This window comes from Narcine bancroftii, chromosome 1, assembly GCF_036971445.1.
Source record: "Narcine bancroftii isolate sNarBan1 chromosome 1, sNarBan1.hap1, whole genome shotgun sequence".
Classification (NCBI taxonomy): Eukaryota; Metazoa; Chordata; class Chondrichthyes; order Torpediniformes; family Narcinidae; genus Narcine; species Narcine bancroftii.
In genome coordinates this window covers 111,262,393-111,289,869 of record NC_091469.1, presented here as the reverse complement: position 1 = coordinate 111,289,869, position 27,477 = coordinate 111,262,393, and the positions used below count along the sequence as shown (strand labels likewise).

Below are 27,477 nucleotides of genomic sequence, written 5' to 3'. Positions count from 1 at the left end.
GGGATCATCTGGGTCCATAACAGTATACCCAGGAACCTTGATGTCAATGGTGTTGGTCTCTTCTTGGAACTTTGGCATCATTTAGTGAGTGCTGCCACTAAGTGATACTTTGGAGATGGTGCAAACACTTTCTAAACATTTTTTTTGTCTTCAGCAATGATCTACGTTGATAATGAAGATTCTTTTCACTGCCAATTATAGTGTATTTGGGGTGATTTATAAACAAGCCTTGCAGTGATGTTGAGTACAAACAAAAATACTATGTAGAAGACACCAAACATTTCAGAGGATGTTCTGATGTCATGTATGATGTCATTACATATAATGCTATGATTTATTTGGAAATTATATACAAATAATCAACTTCTGCACCCCATTACCACCAGTTCCCCATTTATATTTTTACTTCTAACATTCTTCCCCCTATCATTTCCTGCACATTTTCTACTTCTTTGTATAAATCTCCATTTATCCGAGGGATTTTCTTTTATGTCTTGTGTCAAATCCATTATCTCTTTCACATCTGGGATAGAAAAGACACTTTTTCCTTTCACTGAGCTTTTGTAATATAATATGTAAGTTTACCCTCCATGATGGGACCAACCATGAAAGACATATTCTACGCTTCAATTATTTGATTCAAACAACATTGCCTTCCCTCATTAGTTGGTCTTTAGTTGGTCTTTAGTTGGTCTTTAGTTGGTCTTTAGTTGGTCTTTAGTTGGTCTTTAGTTGGTCTTTAGTTGGTCTTTAGTTGGTCTTTAGTTGGTCTTTAGTTGGTCTTTAGTTGGTCTTTAGTTGGTCTTTAGTTGGTCTTTAGTTGGTCTTTAGTTGGTCTTTAGTTGGTCTTTAGTTGGTCTTTAGTTGGTCTTTAGTTGATCTAAACTTTATATTTGTCTTTGATATTTTTGCACTAAAGCATCACATCCACAGACAGAAAAAGTAAATGATTATTTTACATTATTTACAACTGTTCAGTAGTTTTAATCATTAATAGAACACATTACTTACTGTATTGGCAATTTCTGCCCATGAATTCTCCTGGACATTCACAGGAATAGTTTGCAATGAGGTCAGTGCATATCCCACCATTTCTACAGGGCTCAAACTCGCATTCATTTATATCTGTGAGGATAAAGCATAGAAATCATTCAACCATGGCAATTTATGCTTGAAATAAAACAAAATACATGAATCAGTTCTTATTAGTTATTCTAATGTATCATTTGTGATAAATATTTTGCAATTTATTGAACTACCCATAGAACCTGCCCTCCCATCTACAAATCTAAATTTTCCTTAAATCATTCATCATTTCAGCTGGCAGATCATTCCACACTCTCACGAAGAATTTTCCCCCTTATGTTCATTTTAAACATTTCAGCCTTCACCTTTAACCCATGTTGTCTAGTTCTACCTTATTTTAATTTTAGTAGAAAGAAATTGTTTGCATTTATTCTATCTGTACCCCTCATAATTTTGCATACTATCAAATCTTCCCTCATTCTTCTATCTGGTGCAGTATTTTACTTAAAGTCGTCCATTCTGATACAAATTTTGTGTCAATTTTAATAATTTAATCTTTAATATTGATACATTATCAAATCAGCAAATTACTCAAGAAATCAATTATGCTGTTCAGTTATTTTCGAATCATAATTGTCCCCAAAGTTCCACAAGTCCTTGCTGTGATAATTAGGTTTAATTAGGATTTTCAAATTAGCTGAAACCACAATAGTTTTGTTTATGTGTTTGTGTAGAGGGATAAAATTCTGTTCATGACACCGGCAGTGATCATGAGAGGTCTGTATTTTCAATCAATCCACATAAAGTGATTTGGAAAAGGGAGAAATGTGATGCATTTTTTTAGTTTCGACTGAAATTTAATTTCAATGCATAACATTTTTCTTGTTTTGTATACTTGCTTTTTCTTTGATCAGAAACACCTTTCTGAGAAACTTGCTGTGACAGGTACCTTTTACACTTAGCTAAATTATTTATTATATTAGTCCAGCTTTAATGAAAAGCTTCATTGTGTAAAAAATGGCAGCAACAATAGAATGCCAGCAACATTCAAAAGACACTTGGACAGATGTGCAGACAAGAAAATTTTATAAGGATATTGTATAGACCAAAAACAGGCAACTGGACTTGCTCAGTATGAGAACTTGGTTGGCATGCGAGTTGGGTCAAAAGGCCTGTGGTGTGCTGTGTGACTCTCAGCTGATAATGTGCCTGCATACAGATAACACATGGCCGATTAAGAGCTTAAATAAATGATATCTTCATTTGTGAAATGTAAGCTTGTGGTAGAAACATAAATTCATAAAATGATCTGGTAGAAATATAAATTAATATACATAAATTAATAAATATAATATAAATTAATTACAGGTATTGTACATAAATATAAATTTGGATAAATATAAAACAAGTTGCTACACCATATTTTATTTCACTGTACCTTTTCATATGCAGGAGATAGCAAATATAGAGAGCTAAAACTGAAGTTGAGAATACTTTTATAGAAGTGTACAAAGTAAATAATTTCTTGGATTTGTTAAAGATCTAGATTACACTTAAGTTCCAAATAGCCTATGAGGCTTTTGAAACAAACTGGGTTCAAACTGTCGGAGAGCATAACATTTGATATTTTAAATAAATCTGATTATCATAGATATTCTTGCATTAATAAATATGGATGGTTACACTCAAAACAGTTTGTTCAAACTGATGTCAATGGACCACATTGAAGCCTGTTTCTGGGACTGTATTTGTTAATGAATTAAAATACATACATTCACATAAGACCACAGAGTAATAGAAAATTGCTTGCTCAAAATGACTAGTTAGGAATACAACACATGTTTGAGAAGTGTTGACGAAAAATGTTAGTCCAAATTTGCTTGCTCCTTTGCATGAATAGAACTCGCTGCAGATGTTACCAGTAAAATTACACTCAAAATCTGCTGACTCTCCCCTGTTACGATGGAGTTGAATTTTGGCTTTTCAGTTCATTGGGCAGGCAATGTGTGCAATGGTTATAACAGTTCTGAAGCTCTCCAGCGTTCAGCAACATTTTTATGGTGTAGCCTGAAGAGAAAATAATGGCAAGCTGCCTGTGTAGAACAAGCACTGATTTTAAATGGCTGTGTTGAAGAACAAAGCTCGGACAAATCTAAGCAAAGCTTAGTTAGAGATCCATTGCAAGAGTAAATCTGGTGGGACAACATCCTGCAAGAAGGAGTCCCATTAATCTGTTAGCCAATTCATTCTGAACAATTAGAAGGTGAAATTATCCCCATTATTTATGAAATCTATCTCAGAAAATGTTATCGCATTTTATTTAAAAAAAAGCCTAATAGAGCAAAATGAAAGAAGGAATTGATTTTTTTTTTAAATGGAACTTTAAAACTTATAAAGGAACTGAACAAAATGACAAATGTCAAAAGGATAAATTATTAAAATTCAGAAGAAAAGAGGGACATTTATCAAAAAATGTAAAATGAGTTTTTGTGAAATGTTACTGAAAAATAATGCCAATTCTATCCTTTGCCAGAGTGAAGGGTTGTGGTGAAAATTGTGATTATGTTTGAAAAAGGAATAAATTTGTTGGAATTTGTTTCCAGCAAAATCTTGCATTCATGTTATGTTAAGATTTGTTTATTATAGGAAATGTCAGATTTAAAGGTTAAAGGAAACATTGTGGACCATTAAATAAACATTCTCAAGTTCACAGAGCAGCTTTCCTTTATATCACAAGGAACACAAATCAATACACTTTGTGAAAAACAGAAAACTCAAGCTTCTTTTAAAAAAAACCTATGTAGACAGGGCTGAGAAATTGATCTGTGATTTCAGGGTAAGTTGTCCACAGGAGGTTTGGAAAGGAAACCTAAATTTTTGTAGCTTCAGGACATCCCAGGCATTTTACAGTTTAAAAATTAACTATTTATTGATCTACAATTACTTCTGATTGATGAAAACACAGCAATCAATTTGTATTTAACAAACAGCAATGCAAATACAGCTAGTACTCTGATGGTGTTGGATAGAAGATGATATTAAGTAATAATGACAGTATCCTGCTTCTCTTTAAAAATGGTCCGTTAGCCTTCAACAAAGCTGACAGAGCATTTGATTAGTGCATTTGAAATGTTGTTCTCTCTCATTTGAGTACAAGCCTAGACTCTGATACTCAAATATCCAGAATAAGATTGAAACAATAGCTGTCTGCTTCAGCTACAGCAGTGGTTTTCAGACTTTTTCTTTCCACTCACATGCCAGCTTAAGTAATTCCTTACTAATCAACAGATTATAAAGAAAAAGTTTGAAAACCATTGAGCTAGAGAATGATTTACTGAACCATGACTAATGCACTGAAGATGGATACTGAGTCAAAATACACCAATTTGTGCAGTTCCACTCCAAATTCCTACAATTGTGAAGACAAAGAAAAGGGATAGAGGGAGCTTAAATGTCCAATATATTTCATGTTCATGCCAAGCCAAACTTATAGTGCCATAGAATTACACATCAATCACAGCAGCAGTGAACTGTTGTTCATCAGATTGAAAGTTCATATTTAGGCAATGCTTCTCAAGCTGCAGTTTTATGATATATATATATATAGGCCCACAATTTGATCTTCAAGGCATTATTTCAAAATTTGAAAACCTTACAAAATTAATATAAACGATGCTCCATGAGGGTCTGAGCCACAAGTGGTTTGCTGACTTGGGTAAACATTTGAAAATGAGATTTAATGCTGATGAAACATTTTGACAAAGGAATAACGAGAGATAATGTGAACCAAATTGTATAATTTTAAGCTTGGGAGCAGCACAGAGAGGACTGGAGTTTACGGAAACAAAATGTGAAAGCTGTTTAAAATGTTCTTTGGCTTCTTTAGCAGAAATACAGAATACTTATGCATGTAAGTATTGGCCGGCATGGTTGAAGTAGTGATTGGCCGACGCGGTTGGCATAATGGTTGGTACAATGTGAGCGATTGGGATCTGAATTCGAATACTGGGCTGTCGATAAGGAGTTTGCAGGTTCTCCCTGTGTCTGTGTGGGTTTTCTCTGAGGGATCCAGTTTCCGCCCACTGTTCAAAAATGTACTGGGGTGTAGGTTAATGGGGTGTAAATTGGGCGGCATGGACTTGTAAGGCTGAATTGGCCTGGAACAGCATTGTATGTATAAATTTAAATAAGTTCTGATAAACATTCATAAAACAATGAATATATGTCTGCTGGAGCACTGCACTCCACTTTGGAAAGGATTCTTCATCGTAGAGAATTTATGGAGAAGGGCTTGACTGGAATAATACCAGGGAAAATAGATCAGCTATTCTAAGTTAATTCTAAACTGGTACTAAGATGATTAAATTGAGGTATTAATACAATTGTTAAAAATCCTGAATGATTTTGACAGTGTGAAGAGTTTCCAGTTGTGGGGATCTGGGCAGCTCGAAGACACAGAATAAAGCTTATTTGCAAAAGAAGCAGAAGTGACATGAAAGAAAAATATTTAAATCCAAGTTGCTGTGAAATTACATGCATTGCTGTAAAGACCAATGCAAGCAGATTAAATGGCAGCATTCGAAACAGAAATGAAAAATACATGGGAATAAGATTATAAACAAAGGAGAAAGGGTAGATGAGTGGCTTCCAGACAAATCTTTCAAAGAGCTACCATGTGCCATTTCAATTCCCTTCTGCATTTAAAATTCCTTTATTTTAAATTTTAGAGATACAGCACGATAACAGGCCCTTTAGGCCCATGAGCTCCTGTCACCCAATAGTTAACCTATAAAGTCTGGATGTTTTTGGAGGGTGGGAGGAAACTGGAGCAGCTAAGGAAACCCATGCTTGCCTTTAGCCAAACCTCATTTTCCTGATTCGCCTGAACCCATCTCCAGTTAACAGAGTCTTCATACAGATATCTTCAATACCCATAGTTCCTGCAGGGTTCACAACAGCCAACATCATCCCAGTACCCAAGAGGGTGATAATAACAGGCTTCAAATACTACTGCCCTGTGGCACTGACCTCCACTATCATGAAATGCTTTGAGCATCTAGTGATGGAAAACACCTCCCAGAGACATACTGGACGTATTTCAATTCACCTATAGCAGACAATGCTATCGCCTTGTCGCTTCACTCCACCCTGGTCCAACAGGAGAACAATGCCTCGTACGTCAGGCTGATGTTCATTGACTTCAGCTCGGTGTTTAATACGATTATTCCCCAGTCTGGTGGAGAAGCTGTTGTTGCTGGGACTCAACAACCCTCTCCTTAACTGGATCCTGGACTTCATAACAGAATGACCAGCCTGACCGGGTCGGTAGCAGAATGTTGAGCATCGCCACGTGGAGCACGGGTACACCTCACACCTGTGTGCTCATCCGGCTCCTGTTCACGCTACTGACTCACGCCTACATCGCCAGATCCAGCTCCAGCAGTGTCATCAGGTTTGCAGATGACACAACAGTCATTGGCCTCTTCAGCCACAAAGATGAGTCGCACTATAGAGAAGAGGTGAAAAAATTGCGAAATGGTGCGAGAGTGAAAACCTGAGTCTCAATGTGGACAAGATGAAGGTGCTGATGGTGGATTCAGGAGGACCAGGAAAGACCACCCTCCACTATACATCAACAAATCTGTAGCAGAGAGAGTGGAAAGCACCAAGCTCCTTGTAGTTCGCTTCACTAATGACCTATTGTGGAGACTCAACATCTCCTCACTTGTCAGGAAGGCGCAACAGCGACTGCACTTATCGAGAAGACTAAAGTGGGTGTTTGGCGGCAGCATCACCAGTGCAAGCATTTATATTATAACCATCTTATAACATTACCATAGAAATATAAAAATAATAATGCATGAAAAGTAAGGCAGTGTCTTTGGTTCATTGATTATTTAGGAATCTGATGGCAGCGGGGAAGAAGCTGTCCTTGTGCCATTCAGTGCTCATCTTGAGGCTCCTGTTCCTTTTTCCTAATGGTAGCAGAGTGAAGAGGGTGTGGCCTGGGTGGTGGGGGTCTTTGAAGATGGAGGCTGCTTTTTTAAGACATCACCTTATTTAGATATCCTTGATGGAGTAGTCTGGTGCCTGTGATGTTGGAGGCAGAGTTAACAACCTGCTAGAGTTTATTCTTGTCCTGAGAGTTGGGACCTCCATACCAGGCAGTGATCCAACCAACCAGAATGCTCTCCACGGTACACTTGCAGAAGTTTACGAGAGTCTTTGGTATTTGGTACTGGGTGTGTGGCAGATTCACCAAAATCAATTCACTGACAGAAAATTCACCGAATTCAAAATTAATTAAAATGTTCACCTGTCATCGGGTCCACCCACTCCGGAGTTGAGATGCATGCCAGCTCTGCCCTGTGTTTGGTACACCCTCTCACTGACCCTTGACTGCAGAGCTCTCTCTCGGGTGCACCCTCTCTCTGACCCTGATTGCAGAGCTCTCTTGGGGTGGCTGATGGGAGAGGGAGGGAATAGGGGGAGGGGGATAATTAGAGAACTAGAACCGTGGGAGATGCAAACTAGCACACTCTCTCACCAATCCCCAACTGCAGAGCTCTCTCTTGGGGTGGCTGATGGGAGAGGGAGGGAGGGAGGGAATAGGGGGAGGGGGATCATTAGAGAACTAGAACCGTGAGAGATGTAAACTAGCACACTCTTTCACCAATCCCCAACTGCAGAGCTCTCTCTTGGGGACGATCCATGGGGATGTGTGTCAGTTCTATCCCGTGGCCAGCGCACCCTCTCAGCATCACCTCTCCAGTGGGTGAAGCTGACAGGCTGCTCCTCCTTGGGCTTGCCTTCCATTTCCTCCTCCAAGCCCCAATTGCAGAGTTCTTTCTTGGGGAAACTGGTAGGGAGGGAATAAGGGGGAGGGAGATTGTTAGACACCAGGACCTCGGCACGAAATCAATTTGAAACTAGCGGCCAGCCATGCATACTCAAGAGGAGAAGGGTGGGAGAGTCGAACCCTCCCCCCCGGGGTGGTGGGGGAGGGATGGGTCAGAAGTACCAGAGGCATCCATGAGAGCAATGATATAAGAAGAGGCTCATTAGACAAATGTCTTCAGGGATGACCAATTAACCCCTAATTAAAAGCTTTATTAAATGACACTTCAAAATTCATTAAAAACTCTATGTCGGTGAATTTGATGGTCAGTGATTTTTTTTATTGGATGAATTTTTCCGTCGGTGAATTGATTTTGGTGAATTTACCAGTAACCAATCTAGGGATCCTTGACTGAAGAGGGTGTTGTGGTCATGTACTTACCTTCATCAGGAGAGCAGTGCCAGTCTCCACTGATGACGTATCCAAAGCGATGCGTCGGAGTAATAGCGCACATGTGCAGGTTAGTTAAGCAGTCAGCATACGGGGGATGGATCTTGGGCACAGGAGGAGGAGAGTGAGAGCCCCAGGATCACCCGTGTGGTGGTGAACCAATGAGAGTCAGAGGCGCCTGGCTGGTTGGTGCTTGGGGAATTGAAGAAAACAATGTTGTGTCTGAAGAGAATAAAGAAAGTCAACTTCATTTTGTGCTGAAAGAAATGAGTGAGTGTATTCTTTGATTGTGTGTAAGCTGTGGTAAATCAGTGCCGTTACAAATGGTGACTCCATGAGTTCATAATACCTTCTAGTTTAAAATGGATAGTGATGAGAATAAACCCCTTACAGAAGCAGTTGGGGAGGTCAAAGTGGAGATTTCCCCCCCACCCCTTTTTTTGTTAATAATACACCAGCATGGTATACAATCCTCGACGCACACTTCTCTGCCCTCAGTGTGATAAGTCAGAAGCTGAATCGAGGAGGTTTTAGATGGTAATCTCCCATACAACATCCTTAAGGCTGCAATTCTGCAGCATGCTCAGTCAACTAGGAAGACTCGTATTGCCCAATTACTAACAGATGACAAGTTAGCCAATAAGTTATCATCACGGATGTTGATGAGATGATGCAGACTAGCTGGACAGATCCTGTTGAAGGGGATTTTTGGAAACAGAGGTCCCTTCGATGTTTACCTCATCATGTTCAAGGTCATTTACTGAGGGTCTTTCGGACGTCCACCCTCGATCAGTTGGTGGGTCATGCTGATCTCATTACATCCATGATCTCTGGAATTAACACAGAAGGACTGGCTGCTTTCCCTAGTCAACGGGAGCAAACAGAGCTGGAACCACTGCTTCCTGCACCTTATGAAGTGCCAGCACCTTCTCAAAAATAATGCTAGCAGATTATCAATCGAAGATAACTGAGTTGGAGAAGCAAATAGCAGCACGGACCACGCAGGTTCAGCCTTTGGGCACGGAAAGGAATTTGTTGTCCCTCCAGGGTCATCAAGTTGCATGACGAATTTTCAACCTGGTTCCTGCACTTTCCAAGCCTTGCTCAAGTATTTCCCTCACCTCGTGACCCCATTGTATCATCAGGCAGACATTAAACATACAGTAACCTACCACATAAGTCTTGGAGTCCTCCAGTTGCAAAGCGAGCTCCTAGATTACCCTGGACCATCTTAAAATTACAGAAGTGGAATTCGACCACATGTAGACTTGAACACAGTCCGAAGATCTGACAGCTGCTGGGTCACTATTGCATATGGTTCTAAAAATATCTCCAAGAGATTGGTGGCCTTGAGGTGATTATCATGCACTGAACAAATCTACCATGCCTGACTGATACAGCATTCCCACTTTACAAGACTTCTCTGCAAATCAGATTCCAGTTAACCCTTTTGACGTTGCCAAGATGGAGGTAATTACTCGTTTTGCATGTTTGAGTTTCAGCAAATGCCATTCAGTATACAAAATGCAGCTCAGACATTCCATTTGCACATGGCCACGAACCAGCCAGTCTCGATTTTGTGTTTGTTTACATCAGTGATATACTTGGCATGAGCATGGATGAAGGGAGAACAAGTACTATATTATTTCATTGTTTCAGAGGCTTGATGAGTTTTATATTGTGATCAATCCCAGTAAATGCATTTTTGGTGCCAGTGATCTTGTATTTTTGGGACATAGAATTATGCAACATGGTATTTTTCAGATTTCAGATTTAGATTTCAAATTTATTGTTGGAGTACATGTATGACAACACATACAACCCTGAGATTCTTTTTCCTGCAGGTGAGGCAGAATTTCAACTTATTGGTAGTGCTAAAACTGCACACAGCATATACATATAAGTAAATAAAGGACTGTAAAAAGATAATGAATGTAAACAAACTGATAGTACAATACACAGAGAATAGGAAATGCATTAACGTGCACAGTAAGAATCCTTAAACGAGTCCCTGATTTAATATTTTGTTGAGGAGTCTGATGGTGGAGGGGTAACAGCTGTCCTTAACTTGGTGATGAGTCTTGTGGCACCTAGACCTCTTTCCTGATGGCAGAAGTGCTAGGTGGTGTGGATCTTTGATGATTGCTGCTGCTCTCTGACAGCAGTGTTCCCTGTAGATATTCTCGATAGTGGGGAGTCTTTTGCCTGCGATTTCCTGGGCTGCATCCACTACCTTTTGGAGGGTTTTACTCTCATGGATATTGGTGTCCCCATACAAGACCATGATGCACAGTCAGTACACTTTCCACCACACCTCTGTAGAAATATGCCAAGATTTCTAGTGTCATACCAAACCTCCGAAAACTCCTGACTAAATAGAGACGCTGACTTTCTTTCTTCATGATGCCATTGCTGTGTTGGTTCCAGGAAATATCCTCCAAGATAGTGACTCGCAAGATCTTAAATTTGCTCACCTTCTCCACCTTTGATCCCCACTCTGGCTTTTCTTTCCTGAAGTCAACAATCAGCTCCTTAGTTTTGGTGACATTGAGTGCAAGGTTGTTGTTGGTGCACCATTCAGGCAAATTTTTCAATCTCCTTTCTGCGAACTGACGCATCACCTTTCATTATACAACCCACTACCATGGTATCATCAGTAAATTTATAGATGATGTTATTGTCATACTGAGCCACACAGTCGTAGATGTAAAGTGAGTAGAGCAGGGGACTAAGAATTCACCCCTGTGATAGAACTGTACCAATGGGAATTGTGGAGGAGAAATTCTTACCAATCCTCACTGATTGTGGTCAGTAGGTGAGAAAATCCATGATCTTTTTTCACAGTGTGGTGTTGAATTCCAGGTCTTTGAGTTTGTTGATTGGTTTTGAGGGGATGATGGTGTTCAATGCCAAACTGTAGTTGATAAAGAGCATCCAGATGTTCTAAGGCTTTGGGTAGAGCTAGTATTATGGCATCCACCATAGACCTGTTGCTACAATGGGTGAACTGGAACATATCCATGTCACCACTCAGACAGGAGTTGATAAGCTTCATCACCAGCTCATTGTTGATGTAAGTGCTACGGGTCAATAGTCATTAAGGCAGGTTACTACACTCTTCTTAGGCACCAGTATGATTGACTCCTGTTTGAAACAGTTGGGTACCACACCCTGCTGGAGTGAGATATTGAAGATATCCATGAATACATTGTAAAGTTGTTCAGCACAGCTTTTTAATAGTCAGCCAGGTACTCCGTCCGGGCTGGATGCTTTCCTCAGATTTACTCTCCTCAAGGCAGAATGCACATCATCCTTGGATATGGATAGGAGAGGAACATCAGGGGATGTGGGGTGCGGAGGGGTGGTTCTCTGCTGTTACTGTCATCTGATTGAACGTAGAAGGCATTAAGTTCCTCTGAGATCAAAGCTTTGCCGTCTATTACTTCAGTGAAAAATTTCCACTTTTTATTAGATGGTTGTGCTTTATATTGTATAGGGATATGATTTGAAGGAGAAAAATTGGGGCAGGTTTTTAGTGTAGGTCACATACAAACACTTCAAAACAGATCTCATTTAAAATACTGGAGCTCTGCTCAAGCCAGACAGGCCTGGTTCCGAGTGCCTTTGCAAAAACTTTGAAGAGTGCCCAAGGGACTTCACTAATGGATTGTTGTTTTGAAAAGCAACAGATGAAAGAACACAGAGGATTAGGTCCAGAGCCACAAGCTGTCTGAGTGCAGGTTGCTGTTCTAAGAGGGTCATTTGGTTTTGTAAGCAGAGAGAGTCAACAGACTTTTCTCTGTGTGTGGTGATAACCACTAGCCGACTGAAGGGGGCAACCTGTGTACCTGCAGAGGAGCACTGGAGGACAAGGCAACACCTGGCCGGCTGTCAATCAGCTGACCTGAATGGACCAAGCCCCACCTGATCAGCTGCCAATCGCCTTCTGGGATATAAGCTAGATCTGGCCCCTGAGGTCAGTCTCAGAGCTTTGCACAGCACTCTCACAGCCAGATCTGTGGAAGTTTATATCGAATAAAGCCTGTTAAACAGACTTTGTTTTGTGTCTGCTTTCTGCTTGATAGCGCATCACACTGAGTGTGAGAGAGAGAAAGAGAGAGAGAGAGAAAATTCAGTGCTAGATTTGAGCAGCAGTAGCTGAGACTAGAACAGGACAAGCTGGCAAGCTTGTTGAAAAACCCCTTTTGGAAGATGGGTTGTGAGTGCGTAATTCAACCTGGTCAAAGCCCTTGTGGTTCATACAAGAGGAGAGGACTGGTTACCTAATTTTTCACTTGAAATAAGGGAAACAAAAAAGGAACTCTTTGGTGACCTGAAAGGAAGAGGTTATCATCTGGAAAACCCTGATGGGGCAAGTTTCTTCGGCAAGAAACTGATTTGAAGGAATCAGTTTGGGTCCAGTGAACAACAAATCTTTCTCTAAAAACCGACAAGAACCTTCCAGAGCAGTAACCATTTTCCTTTCAAGCACCAAAGCCTGGTGAAATTCATAAATGTTAAATTCTGTGCACAGTACAAGAATTGCCTTCAACCAGTGAACTTGGAGGAGTGAGAAGTGAGATTGGACTGTGAATCAAAGAACTTTTCTAAACTTACACTCACATTACATACACGTGCACTTAGAATTAGAAGGGGGTGGTTAGGTTAAGCAAGTTAATAGTAATAGGTTAAGTTTGATCCTGTTTCCATGTTTAACAATAATTAAAAGCAACTTTTGTTTAAGTAACCATTTGTCTTGGTGAATTTCTATTGCTGCAGGGTTTTGGGGTCCTCTGGGCTCATAACAGTTGTCCTTTCACCATTTATATAGACCACCAGGTTCTTACGCATTCTGTGAGTACAAGTCAACATCTCTACTTGCCCCAAGAAATTCAGCACTTGGACTTCATTCTACAATTTTCATCGGACATATGGCATACCAGAGAAAAAGTGAATGCTGTGGCTGATGCCCTGTCCAGGCACAACATTGACTCCTGCCATCGATTTCACTGCTATGGCTTGTGCAAAGCACACCAATCCTGAAGTCATCTGGTATTGCCAGATCAACTCTGGTCTCCATCTTCAAGATGTGACCATGGATGAATGGGTGAAAGTTAGTCCACAGGAAGGCCAAGGACTTTTCTGCTGATGGTTTTGACCTCCATGATTGCTCCCTGTAAGGGGCTTATCCTCATCAATTGAGAAACCTCTTTGATAATAATTTTTCATTAAAATAAACAATTCTGAAGCCATAGAAAATGTACTGAAGCTATAAATTGATATTATACAAAATTAGTGTTGCGGTTAGCGCACTGCTGTTACATGGCCATTGACTCAGGTTCGAATCCAGGGCTTTCTGTAAGGAGTCTGGACATTCTTCCCATGTCTGTATGGGCTTCCTCCCACCTTCCAAAACGTACAGGTGTTATAGGTCAATTCAACGTAATTCATTGAGAGCGTGAAGGACTTTAGTTATGTGGATAGACTAGGCATCTTGTTCTTGGACTGTTCTCAATCGTTTGGAGATCTGATATAATCCAATGGGATTGGGGTCAAGAACTATAGGATATAAAATGTAGGAGGTTGTCGAAAGAATCAAAGGGACACAAAGATTTGTGGTATGGTTTGGAATGCACCATGGAGTCTAACAGATATGATGTAGCATTTGAAAGGGAGAGGATACGCACCAGGAAGGACAAAACCTGTCGAGGTACAGGGAGGGAGTAGGGAATTTCAACTAGCTGTTTTTGCATCTTGTTAATATGGACTTGATGGGTCAAATGACCTCTATCCGTGCTGATAACCATTCGGAAATTCTGTGCGCTTCAAAAACAAGTGGTCTCCTTACTTTCGAGGAACTTAAATAGTACAGTTCAATGTAAAAAAATAAACAATAACATTGTCCTCCAGCTAATGTTTTCCTGGAAACAAGGATAGATTGATGAATAAAGCAGAAACAAAACTTATGCCATAGTTTCAATACAAAAATAGGTTTAGAATAGGTTTGTTACCTGAAACATAAATATCATTAAAAATCAAAAATAATTGTGCTGTATCATTAATTCTTGTAAGATGAATCAGTCCCACCTTACAATGTTTGAGGATTTTATAAATAGCAAAACACAACACAAGGTCAAGTGTACATATCTGAATTAAAAAATGACAAATTTGCTACCTTTCACATTTTAATGGATTGACAATGTGGCAGAAACACAAATGGGCAAATTAATTTCACTTTGCAGTTCAAGCCAACAAAAAATATTCTTGATCAAAATAATGGACCAATTATCTGCAATGAAAGCCAGTTTGGCTCTGTAAATCAAATGTAAATTCCTCTAAAGTGACTGTTTAAGCCATGGGAAACACTATGCTTATAGTTTTTAATGTTGGACGCGAGTAAGGATAGCAAAGCTGAGGGAAACATGTGGAAGTGATCCAATTCTTAAGCCAAGGATGAGAATGACATTTAGCTGGCGGGTAAGAGAAAGAGAGTTACAAAGAAGTGGTATCCTCTTGGAACCAACTCGTGTATCTAGAGTGGGTCTTGAATCCATAACTAGATGACATGAAGTAATGACAGTGGTACACTAAACCAACACTGACATTCAACATCTAGGTACAGTCTGGCTTCAAAACATTTTGAGAGGGTGATAGAGTAATTTTTTTTATTAACCATTCAGTCAAAGGGCAGCTTTCAAATGTTAGTACTCTGTTTATGAGTCCCTGAGAAAAGATGTGTTCGCCCTTGAGTGCGCAAGGTCCACCTAAAGCTATTTTCAATTTGGCCTATAAATGAGAGAGCATTAAACAGCAGCTAGTTTTCTCATGGCTTGCTGCCCTTGGTAGGTTTGGATGTGGTTATTTCCATTAAGAATTGTGATAGGACACAAAATTAAATGAAGGCATTTTGGACATCAAGACAAAAATAAAATATTTTTTGCTAAACAGACAAAAAGCACATCCAACAAGAGCATCTTAAAGTAACAATGGCAGCTCATCTACCAGAGACGTGTGATCCGCTTGACTTAAGTACAACTTTCTAACTGTTAAAGTATAACACACTCTTAATATAATGTTAGTCCTTGAATATGTTATTGGAGCAGAACTCACTATGCTGGCAATGAATTCCACTGTATCCATCAGGACACCTGCAGATGTAGCCAATAAATGTGTCACCCCGATAACTGTCACTCACTTCACAAATCCCGCCATTATGACATGGGTTCGGTTGACAAGCTCCTGCATATATAAAAAGAAAAAAAATCAATAAGTTTGTCAATGGCACAACATTAATTCTAATATTTATTATCCTTTTAAAGACACATGATGATTTTGTATTGAAAACAAGATACTGACAAGATGAATGGAGACACTATGTTTTCAGGGAAAAGCACAGAGTTCTGCACAATCTGAAATTCAATGCAGACAGTGTGGTTGAGGTTGGAATCTTAGACTCTGTTTCTACATAGTCTTGATTTAAGAGCATGAGGAGTGATATTTGGTGAGCAAAGACTGCAAAGGTTCCAAAAATAGTTCTTGAATCACTATTTATTGCATCTTCATCGATGGTGGGATTTTTGTTGGGGACAAAGTGGAAAAATTAACAAAAAGTGCATTGAAAAGATGATCAATGGAAAGGGATGTGCTATAATTCCTCTCATTTCAATTTCTTAATGTTTACTTTTTCAAGGGATGTAACCAGGTTATAACTATTTAGCTGTGACAGAAAAACTGAGTGTTAAAGTCAAACTATGGCTGTGACCATTGCAAATATTATCTGTTAACAATGTCAAGGCACATATTCACAATATGTGAATAAATAGAAATTGGTCCTGTTCATATCCAAATTCCACTGATTAACAATTGAAAGACAATTCCCTGACTAACTTCCTTTCCCAGACCAGGAAAGCTGAAGCTTAAGTGATGCATTCATCCCAGCCCTTCAGCAAAGACAGTGGGCAATGAAGCCCAGACCTTTCTGACAGTATGACTCATTGCTATGTCATATACTATTTGTTCCAACTGAAGTGCCACAAAACCTTAATTGTTGAGCATACAGTAAAGAACTTTAGGGTTTCTTTCTTTAGTTTCTTATGGAAATTATGGTAAAAGCATTTAACTTTCTTGCTTGATACCATGTTGACATCTGATGTTTAACTTTGTATATTATCAGATCTCTGGTCTAGAATGTTTACGAATACAGTCTATGATCAAAAATTATGTGATGAAATCAGAATTCTTTTTATTCTGGCAGAGCAAATTTTAAGAAATGTATTACTGTCAATTTCTGCTCATTTGCAGACATTCAAATTTAGCTGATCTGATTTAAATTTCTTGTTTGTTCTTGTCTCCAGGACTGAAAGAAAACCCAGTGTCAAAACCCACTTACTAATATATCACCAGTAATTTATTTCAATCTAGAAAGCAAGCAACAGACAAAAGATTAGGACATGTACACCATGATTGCTAGGGCCATGGGGAGTATTGAATAACAAAAGGGGCCTTGCTGCAGAAGTCTGAAGGTGATTACTTGGGTAAACAGGGTGATGAAGAAGGCATACAAAATTCTTGTTTCTATTAGGTTGGGGCATAGACTATGAATACCAAGAAGTCTTCATGCAATTTTATAAACCAGAGGGTCAGGATACAGGAGGAAAACCATGTGCAATTTTCTAGTTGATATTCTCTCAAAAGGGCAAGATTGCACAGGAGAGGTGGAAAGGAGATTCAACAGGACTTTGTCTGGGACGGAATAATTTAGTTATGTGGAGAGTTCACGTAGGCTGTGTTTCCTTTCCTTGGAACAAGAAAAGGCTGAAGGGGAGCCTGCTAGAGGTGCACACATGATGAGAGGCTTGGAATGGGCAGACAGTAAGAAATCTTGCCCCATGATAAGACCAGAGGGCATACACTTCAGTTGAGGAGTGAGATGCTAGAGGGATTTTTCGGAAGAATATTTTCATCCAGTGGATGGTTGCAGTCTGGAATGCACTGCTTGACAGAGGAGTGGGGCAAGTAGCCTCACACCATTTAAGAAGCATTTGGATGAGCACTTGAATTGTAAAGGCATAGTAGGCTGGTAAAAGGACATGGTGAATCAAGGGACCTATTTCTCTTCTGTATGAATCCATGACCCAGAGACTCAATTGCATCAGAAGTTAATTTGTGTGTCAGGAATACTAATTAGTGTTGGAATGCTTTAAAATAGTGAACAAACCCATTCATCAGTGGAAGGGAAGCTATTGGAAAGGATGCTAGGGGAATAGGATTTATTCAGATTTGGAAAGTAGTTAGCATTGGTTCAGTGTGGGCAAATTACACCTTATGAACTTGATTGAGTTTTTGTGAGATGGTGACAAAGATAATTCATGAGGGCAGAACAGTGGATGCTTTCGAAGCGGTCTTTAGTAAGGTCCTTCGTGTTGATTCAGAAGTATTAACAAACATGGGATCCAAGATGAGTCAATAGATTGGATTCAAAATTGGCTTAATCACGCACACACTCTTGATTTGGATGAAAATGTAAATGCGCTGACTAGCAAGTCTCCAGACAACACAAAATTGGTGGAGTTGTGCATAGAGAAGAAAGTTGTCAAAAGATAGATCACCTGTCAATTAATGTAGAGAAATGTCAGACAGAATTTAATCCAGACAAGTGTGAGGTGTTGGATTTTGGGAGATCAGATGCAAGAGGAAAGTATACAGTAAATGGGAAAGCCTGATGGACAGAGAGATGTTGGAATGCAAAACCATCAGTGCCTGAAATTGGTCACATAGGTAGATAGGATGGTTAAAAGGTGTACATCATACTCAGCTTCATCATTTTGAGTGTAGGAGTATTAAAGTCAGGAAGTCATGCTGGATATCTTTCGTTAGGCACCTCATTACAGGAAGGATGCAGTGACTTGGGAGAGGATGAAAAATAGTTTCCCCAGGATGTGGCATGAATTAGAGAGCATTAACGACAAGGAGAGATTGGACAGATTTAAATACAGTAGTTTTTAATCTGGAACATCAAAGGCTTTGATAGAAGCACATTAAATTATATGAGGTAATAGAAAGGATGGTGTTTTTTTTTCCACAGGATCTTAATGTTAAACACTGGCTTTAAGGTGAAAGAAGGAAGATGTAACGGTGATGTGTGAGACATGTTTTATGACATTAGGAAGTGGTTAGTCCCTAGAAGGTGCTTCTGTGGGATGTGGCAAAAGCAGAAAATGCGATGACATGAGAGAGGCATTTAGACAGGCATATGAACATGCAAGAATGGAGAGATTAGTTTAATTTGGCATCATAGTTGATGCAGACATTGTGGGCCCAAGGTATCTGTCTCTGTGCTCTGCCGTTCTAAGATCAAAACCAACTATTTCAATAAAATACAAGCAGAAGTCATCTCAAGGCAGAATTTAAAACTATCTAGAGCAGTGGTTCTCAACCTTTCTCTTTCCACTCACATACACTTTAAGTAATCCTTATGCTATAGGTGCTCTGTGATTAGTAAGGTAGTATGTGAGTGGAAAGAAAAAGTTTGAAAACCACTGTTTTAATTGTACCTAATTGACTTGTCATGTGCACGGTTTTATAACGCCAAAGGAAATGGGCCAATCACAATTTTTCTCAAGCAAAATATTTCAGTAACAATTAGGTCTCGAGCAATGATTCTCCCTTACTAATCACAGAGCACCGATGGGCATAGGGATTTCTTAAAGTGGTATGTGACAGAGGTGCACCAAAGAAGAGGTACAAGGACTGCCTAAAGAAATCTCTTGGTGCCTGCCACATTGACCACCGCCAGTGGGCTGATATCGCCTCAAACCATGCATCTTGGCGCCTCACAGTTCGGCGGGCAGCAACCTCCTTTGAAGAAGACTGCAGAGCCCACCTCACTGACAAAAGACAAAGGAGGAAAAACCCAACACCCAACCCCAACCAACAAATTTTCCCCCTGGAACCGCTGCAACCGTGTCTGCCTGTCCCGCATCGGACTTGTCAGCCACAAACGAGCCTGCAGCTGACGTGGACATTACCCCTCCATAAATCTTCGTCCGCGAAGCCAAGCCAAAGAAGAAAGAAGAAGAAGAAGATGTGGTTGAAAACCACTGGTGTAGAGCTTGTATATGAAGGTAAAAATTGGGGAGTACAATGAATCAAAGTATACAATAATTATGAGCATAAAAATAGCAATGGACAAATATCGAGCCATGTTACCAAACAATAATTAGAAAAGTACAATGAATGTGAAAAGGACCGCAGGTACAGTGGGGCAGCACGGGCTCGTGGGATGAAAGTGGCTGTTAACAAGCTGCATCCCTAAATTAAATTAAACCACATTTAACACATTACAATGAATCAATATTAATAGGATTTTTTTTTATGGGTCCTTAAGATATGGAGGGATTGAGCTGAGACCAACAGTTTCATAGGCCTTCACTCTGTGGGAAGCAAATGGCTTTTGAACGAATCTGTGCAATCTTCCTAGAAATATTTTCAATTCCTCTATTCTCTCTGTAAAAGATTATATTGTGTAAAAGGAGGGACGATTGCAAAATTACCATAGGTCAAGATGGTATCATCAGACTAATTTGGTCATGTGGAGCAATCAGAAAGACAACATACAACTCTCTCATTTTTCTTTGCAGCCATGAAAGCAGTATTATATCCTTCTGAGAGACAATGACTTATTGATAAAAAGATTAAAATGGATTGTTGAACCAAAAGGAAATCTAATTATTCAGGACTAATATATGCATCATCAACATTTAAAAACATGACTAAGGGGAAACAAATATCTGTACAATAAGAGCTTAGTAGATGGAATAATAAAATAAACAAAGCTGCAGTTTGGCTTTTCATGTGGAAAAAAATTCAGAATAAAACAGCACTGTATTGGAATGAAATTACAATAAGATTTTGAACATTTATGCAAGATGCCCAGTGGATATCAACCAGTTAAGATAACTGAATGTAAATGACCAAGTAGTATCATTCAAATGTTATTTTATATTAAAAAAATAATTAAATTATGAGTCCTTCAAGAGCCCGAGTGCAATCCAAACAAGCTTTAGAAAGAGATTTTAAATCTGTATCCACTAAATAAATTCAGCATGAATCCTGAACATTTGATAATACAGTAAATGCTGGAGGAACTCAGCATCTCACAGCATCCATAGAAGGTAAAGATATATTACTGATGTTTTGGGCCTGAGCCTTTCCACGCAGGCAGGCTACTCAATAAAGACACTAGTTCATTTCATGTCAGGCCACAACCTGGAGGCCGGCTACAAGAGCGGAACAAAAACTTAAAACTTACCTTTCAGACAGCAGCCCTATAAGGCTGCTCCAGCGTCCCAATCCTATCAAGAGGCACCTCGTAGTGCCCTTCAAGCCGATGGAGGTGGGGCGATTGGTGCCGTAGCGCCATCTGTCATAAATACGCAGGAGAGCAATGGCCATCTTCCCTACCCATAATTCCCCACACCTGGAACTGCTTTGTGGTTCCCAGAACAGTTCAAGCTGTGTGGGGGATTATGGGTAGAGAAGACGCCCATTGGTCTGCCGCATTTTGAGCCACAGAGAGCGGCCCCATGAGGCTGTCACAGCCTACATCGGCTGCTCCGAGACAGATCCTGCCAGATCTGCCAGCCTCCGCTGCCCCGTCAGCTCCCACTGCCCCACCAGCCCAAGCTCACCACCCCTGCTTTGAGGGATCATGGAGGGAGAGGGTTGAGTGGGGAGATGGGTCACAGACTAACAGCATCATCAGCCCACCCCTAACCAGCTGCTTGCAGTGGCTGTACATTAAGGTCAAGTGGCGGAGCGCAGCACTCTGCCAATTATCCTTCCCTGAGAAGGGTTGGAATTGGCACCTCTGAGCTGACCATGGAGCATTCAGAAAGGTACATCATTAGGCGTAAGGACAAAGCCTCTCAGCTTTTACAGACAGGTGTTTTCCCTGCTTGAAAGTGCTTAGAGAGAAAGGTGGAAAAATAGAAGGGGGATGAAGCCAGACCAACAAACAAGAGGTGTGAATTTGGATCTGATAAGAGGAAAGGGAAAGAGACAGACAAACTAGAGGAAAGGTAATATAATTTTACCTCTTATGGACAATGTGAAACTGGCTGAATTCTCTAGCATTTACTGTGTGCTGTTATTGCTATCACAGCATCTGCAGACTTCCGTGTTTCACTCCTCTATATTTGATGACTGGCCAAGTTGTTTAACTAAGATACCCTTCCCAAATGGGCAGGTTCAACAGTGCTTTATTGTCCATATCTATTTCATTCTTCAAATCCACAGATGGACACAACTGTACAAAACATACGAGGATGTGACTCCAATCAAAAGGCATGAGCTTAGGCCTCAATTTAAGGTCCTAAATCGGGAGTGGGTGGGGGGTGGTGTTGGAGGCTGATTTCCATAGCACAAGGAAGGAACCTGTCAAAAGTCATTTTGAAGCAGATAGTTTCAGGTAAAACAACATCTGGCAAGTGCAAGCCTTTTAATAGTGAGTTAGTAAGAGTTCAGGCCCAGCATGACCCGTAATTGTTAAAGGAAAAGGTGGCAAGAACAGAAAGCCTTCGGTGACAAATGATTTGGAGGATTTAATCAGGAAAGAAGGGAGTGCATGGCAGATTGAAGCAACAGCATATATAGGGAGCATAGAAGTGAACTTCAGGAAAAAATGAAGAGGCCAAAAAGAAGCCATGCAACATTCTTGGTGGGTACATTTATGGTGAATTCTAAATCAATCTATATTAGGAACAAGAGGGAAGCTAGTGAAAGATTGGATTTCCCTATGTTTCAAAGAGTTTGCCCAGGGGATGTGAATGAGGTCCTGAATATATTCACCAAGAGGAGGCATGGATGATAGTGAGTTCTGGAGGGATGCAGTTATAGTCTCAGCCATGTAAGTATTAAGGAGGTGTTTAATGTTTCAGAAAGCACAAGGGTGAATAAATATCCAAGGTCAGATAAATATCCAGGATGCTCTGGGAAACATGAAAGGAAATTCAGAGACTGGAGGTTAGCTAACGTTGTTGCTTTATTTAAGAAGGTAAAGCCAGGTAACAACAGGTCAATGCATTAGGATAGAGCTTAATGGAATAATTCTAAGGCTAAGAATTTAGAATTTGGAAAAGCAGGAAAACTAGGGTTAGTCAGCATAGCTTTATGTGGGGCTATTCCTGTCTCAGCAAGTTAACAAAGGACATTGATTAAGGCAGGGTGATGTTGTGCCAATGCAGACTTTACGATGACATTTGACAAGGTTCCTTATGGTAGGATGGCCCAGATATTTAAGGCATATCCAAGGCAAGCTGGCTAATTGGATCCAAAATTGGCTTTGAGGCAAGGATGACGCTGGAATGATATTTTCCTGAAGAGAAGTCTGTGATTAGTGGTGTACCACAGGGATCATGCTTAAGATATTCAGCAGGCCAGTCAACATCCATGGAGAAAGTTAATATTCGTGGTTTTTTTAATGAGAAATTGAAAAATTAGAATAGAAATGTTTTGAAGTTGCAGAATGGCAAATGGCTCTCTATAAAGGACACACCCTGTGTTCTCTCTACCTCTTTGCAAACTTAAAACAGATTTGTGTTCTCAGTTCTCCAGTTTCAATTATCATCCTGAAATGTTCACTCTGTTTCTTTCTCCACAGATGCTGCCTGACCTGCTGAACATCTCCAGCATTTTCTATTTTTTGATTATTACTATTTGAAGCTGATGATCCAGGATGATCTGGGCCAAGCAAATCTGAGATTGCTGGCTGAGCTATCTAAGGAACAGGTTTACCCACCAGGGGGTTCTTTAAACAAATTGTAATTATTCATTTAATCATGTTGGAAGAGTCTAGTATTTTGCAGGTTCTTAAGAAGGAGGAGATCTCAAATGGATAAAATAAAAAAATGTGCAGCACAGTTAGTGCAACGCTGTTACAGCACCAGTGTCCGGGAGTCGAAGACGGTACTGTTGGTAAGGAGTTTGCATGTTCTCCCCGAATCTGCTTGGGTTTTCTCCAGGTACTCCGGTTTCCTCCCATCCTTCAAAAAAAAAATGGGGTTGAAGGTCAATTGGGCTTGGTACCAAGCTGCATATTTAAATTTCAATAAACAGAAGAAAGCAAAACTCGTTTTGATTTTGGGAGAGGTGGTGGTGGCGGAAAGTGGAAGCAACGAGAAAATAAAGGGCAGAGAATTGTTGGATATTCTACATGCAACTAAATGAAGGCATTCCCATGTTTACTCAGGTCAGTTAATTAGATTTCACAAAGAATATTTTGGTGGATATAACATATTAATAAGAAGACGTTCCAAGAATGCACTGGTAATGCAGGTACATCTTATGAAATCAATATGGTACTTTACTTTTCATAGCGGCACATTTACAAGTATATACTGTGCATGCAAGACTGTCTGGACAACAAGTAGTATGCATATTCAAATACAATGACCACTGAGCAAATAGCAATATCCCACCTGCTGTAGTTGATTCCTCTCCATCTGCAACTGTTGGCATTAAATATAGAGTCATTAAATTGATGGAAAGTAGCAATACGCAATGCAGCTGTCAACTCAACTCATATTCATGCATGAACATTTTCAATACTTAATTGTCTACAGCTACTTTCAATCTGAAATATTCAAACATAGTTCCAAATATTGTAAGTTCCTAATTCATCGACATAACATTTAAACTCAGGAAAATTTAAACCCATTTGATGACTGGTGAAAATATCAGAATAGACCTGCAAAATATTTATAAAATTAAAAATTGTTTGAGCTATTTATTTGTAATTCCATTGAAATTGCATTAGCATGCAACAACTGATGCTGAACGAGACATATAAATTTGTTTTAAATGCAGCATGCCTAAACTTGGGTGGGATTGCAGCAAAACAAAAGAAACAAATAGTGTAGTAATGACTGTAATTACTGCAAGCTTTGGGAGAGGATGTAGTCTTTTATCACAACCAGTTTTGACATTCCCTCTCCAGTTATTGCTGAAAGCTGGAGTTTATTGGACAGAAAAAAATTGATCAGTAAGGAAAGGTAGCCTCTCCTCTAAATCAGCCTACATATTCACCTTAACAAACTTTCTTAACTTACTCCTCCCAAAGTTGTGACTGAGATTCTGCACCTGTCTGATTCCCTGTTAACCGTGATGTAGTACTGTAACACAACTTGTGATATTTTTCAGCATTTCTCTGGCAGGGTCCTCCCTAACAAGTTTCCAGTGGCAATGCATTTTCTCCATCAAGAAATCTCTATACTTCCATAAAATGAAGAGGAAGGTGTATGTTTTATCACCACTTCCTCCAGGATGAAAATTCTGACTACTTTGTGTAATATGGCACCAAAATCAAAGAGGTTGTGACAGTAAGAGAATTAGCCAGGGATCAGAATAGGCTAGTGGTTAAAGATAACTTTTCAGACTTCAAAACATATAGAAGCTTTTTCCACAGTGCTTGATCATGGATCACAGAATTCCATATGACATTGATGACCTGAACAGGAAACAAGGCTTAATTTCCATTATTATCTACAGTAGCAGATAATACACCCAAAAATTAGAATGGTAATCAGCTTCAGGAAGGCAAAGTTTGGAGAAAAGATGGACACATGCAGATGAAATTGAACACTAAGTATCAAGTGATACCAGGAGATTTGGCAAAGCGAACAAGGAAGTGCAAATTTTAAAATAACGCACAGAACCCTTGGTTTAGTTGCACAGAAGAAAAATAAAGCAGAAAATGTTTATAGTTCTCTATTCAATATGTGCAGTAAATTGTTTCTCAAATAAATGTTTCACACGGATACAATGCTTTTCATATTAATTACATACTTTTGTAAAGTGTTCACTGTTGTTTAGTGGGGGGCAAAAAATGCAGCCAATTTAAGTAGAGCCAACTTCCACAAATAGTAATGTTCCATTGACCAGAGGTCCTGTATTTCTTAAAATGTGCCATCAAATGGTACCACTGAATGGCCTTAATCTGGTTCTGTTCAATGCAACAATTTTACAAGTGATGGTATATCTACTTTTTACACCAAAAGAATTTTAAAGCTGTATGTGAGAAAATGAGGAAGATGCAGAATATCTGCAGGGGCATATGCATTTTCGAAAAATGATTGGACAAGAATATGGCAGATAGATTATATAATGTGATGTTGTAACAGCATTGATTTCCCACAGCTTACAAAAATAAAAGAATATATTCACTCGTTTCTTTTAGCACAACATGAAGTGTACTTTTACTTTATTATTCACTAGACACAACATTGCATTCTTCAACTCCCCAAACATCACCCAGCTAAACCCCTCTGAGCTTCTCATTGGCTCACTGACACATGGGCGATCCTGACACTCTCATTCTATCAAAGGTAAGTACCCGACCGTGACAGGCCCTAGCCTCTGAATCCCAAACGGAGGTGACCAATTAGAACTATCCTGCTACATAACAGTCTCGAGGTCAGATCGTGCAAGACAGATGATGCAGGGTCCGACTGGCAGGGGTGCGATTGGTCCACTGACTCTGGCTCCGATGCAGAAGATGGACTGTCAATATATGCTGGCTTCAACCTGTCGATGGAAGCAATGTCAGCTTTTCCATTCCTGTTGATCACAAAAGTCTTCAGCTGGCATCGTAAGACCTGAAAAGGACCATCGTAAATGGGCTGAAGTGGTTTGTGAACAGCATCATGCCAGAGGAACACAGGAGTACAGCATTTGGGACATACACTGCAGGTGTGCCTGCCATGTTGGAGTAATCTCAGGCTTGCCAATGAATCAAAAGTGCGAGAGATTCGAGAATGTCCTACACCGATTACATTTGGCCATTTGTGGCATGATGAAATTTTAGCAGAGGCCACTGCAGCAGTGGGGTCTTATGAGGATTCTTGACATTTTTTCTCTTTTAAAGTGAGCATAGAAGGCACTGAAATAGTCCAGAAGAGATTTATCACAATTTGATGATTCTGCCTTCTTTCGCCTTGTAGGATGTTATAGCATGCAAGCCCTGTCATAGCTGCCTGGCATCTGTCTGAGATGTCGGATTGGTCCAGAATTATCTCTTGGCATTGGCGAAGGTCCTTGAGGTTTTACCTAGACTTATTGTATCCTTCTGAATCTCCAATCCCAAATGCCAGAGATCTGATCTTCTGCAGTTTGCATATTAATGAACCTGGAGCACTGGAGCTGTGACCCTGGATTTCTACTAGCTGCATCACTTTGCTACCCTAAAAGATTCAACTTTTGACATATAGCCTGGTAACAGGCCATTTTGGCCCATGAGTCCGTGCTGCCCAATTTACACTCCATTAACCTACTCCCCCGGTACATTTTGAATGATGGGAGGAAACCGGAGGTCCCAGAGAAAACCTAAGCAGAACTGGGAGAACGTACAAACTCCTTACAGACTGAGCGGGATTCGAACCCAAGTCCCAATTGCTGGTGCTGTAAAGGTGTTATGCCAACGGTGCCGCTTTTAAATATCTCTTGGTTCATCCTTGGCTTCTGATTTAAATATACCCAGATAGTTTTAGTAGAAACACATGCAAATATGCATTCCTGATAAGGTCAGTAACCACTGTAGAAAATTCATTCAGATCTGCTGGCAATTCTTTGAATGTTGCCTAGTTCACTGACTCCACTCTGTCATAAAGCTGCTTTTCTGCCTCCCTCAACTGCCTCAAATTCACTGCTGGCTTCTTGCTCTTCAACTTCTGCCAGCATGCAGGAAGGAAAAGCACAGACAGGTGTTCCAACATTCCAAAGTCCAAGTGTGGAATGGAGCTGTCGTCATTCTTGATGGTCATATAGCAGTGGTCAAGAGTCTTTCATCTCCTGGACGTAGTTTTAAAGGGCCTTCTTTAAGCTGGTCTGGTTGAAGTCTTTGGAGATGACAGAGAAGGAATTGGGATTTGCTGCATTATATTTGTTGCTCATTGGAATGTAGACTCTCTAGCGCCAGGTTATCATCTGCCCTTAGAAAGATGTAGATTACAGTCAAAATAGTCGAGGTGAATTCCTTCAGGAAGGAACAGGGTCAGGATTACAGTTCCAGATGAGGGAAGCAGCCCTAGGGAGGATCACCACATCAGAGCACCATGAAGAGTTAACCATGAAGCAGATGTTGCCACCTTTTCCTTTCCCAAGTTGAGGGT

The 27,477-nt window shown here is 40.0% G+C and overlaps 1 protein-coding gene across 11 annotated transcripts in view; it reads right to left on the bottom strand.

Moving 5' to 3' along the window:
• LOC138762617 (EGF-like repeat and discoidin I-like domain-containing protein 3) overlaps window positions 1-27,477 on the bottom strand; it is a 320,962-nt gene that overhangs the window by 155,998 nt on the left and 137,487 nt on the right. For 7 of the 11 annotated variants that reach the window (XR_011357038.1, XM_069936256.1, XM_069936259.1 and 4 more), the window contains 4 exons: window positions 23,791-23,820; window positions 23,257-23,355; window positions 15,425-15,553; window positions 1,012-1,125 (listed from right to left, as the gene is read on the bottom strand). Coding sequence is in view for 10 of the 11 variants with exons in the window: in XM_069936256.1 (XP_069792357.1) it covers window positions 1,012-1,125; window positions 15,425-15,553; window positions 23,257-23,355; window positions 23,791-23,820 (372 nt within the window). In the remaining variant the exon portion in view is untranslated. The remainder of the gene's footprint in view (window positions 1-1,011; window positions 1,126-15,424; window positions 15,554-23,256; window positions 23,356-23,790; window positions 23,821-27,477) is intronic. The other 4 variants (XM_069936270.1, XM_069936265.1, XM_069936280.1 and 1 more) reach the window with 2 other exon arrangements.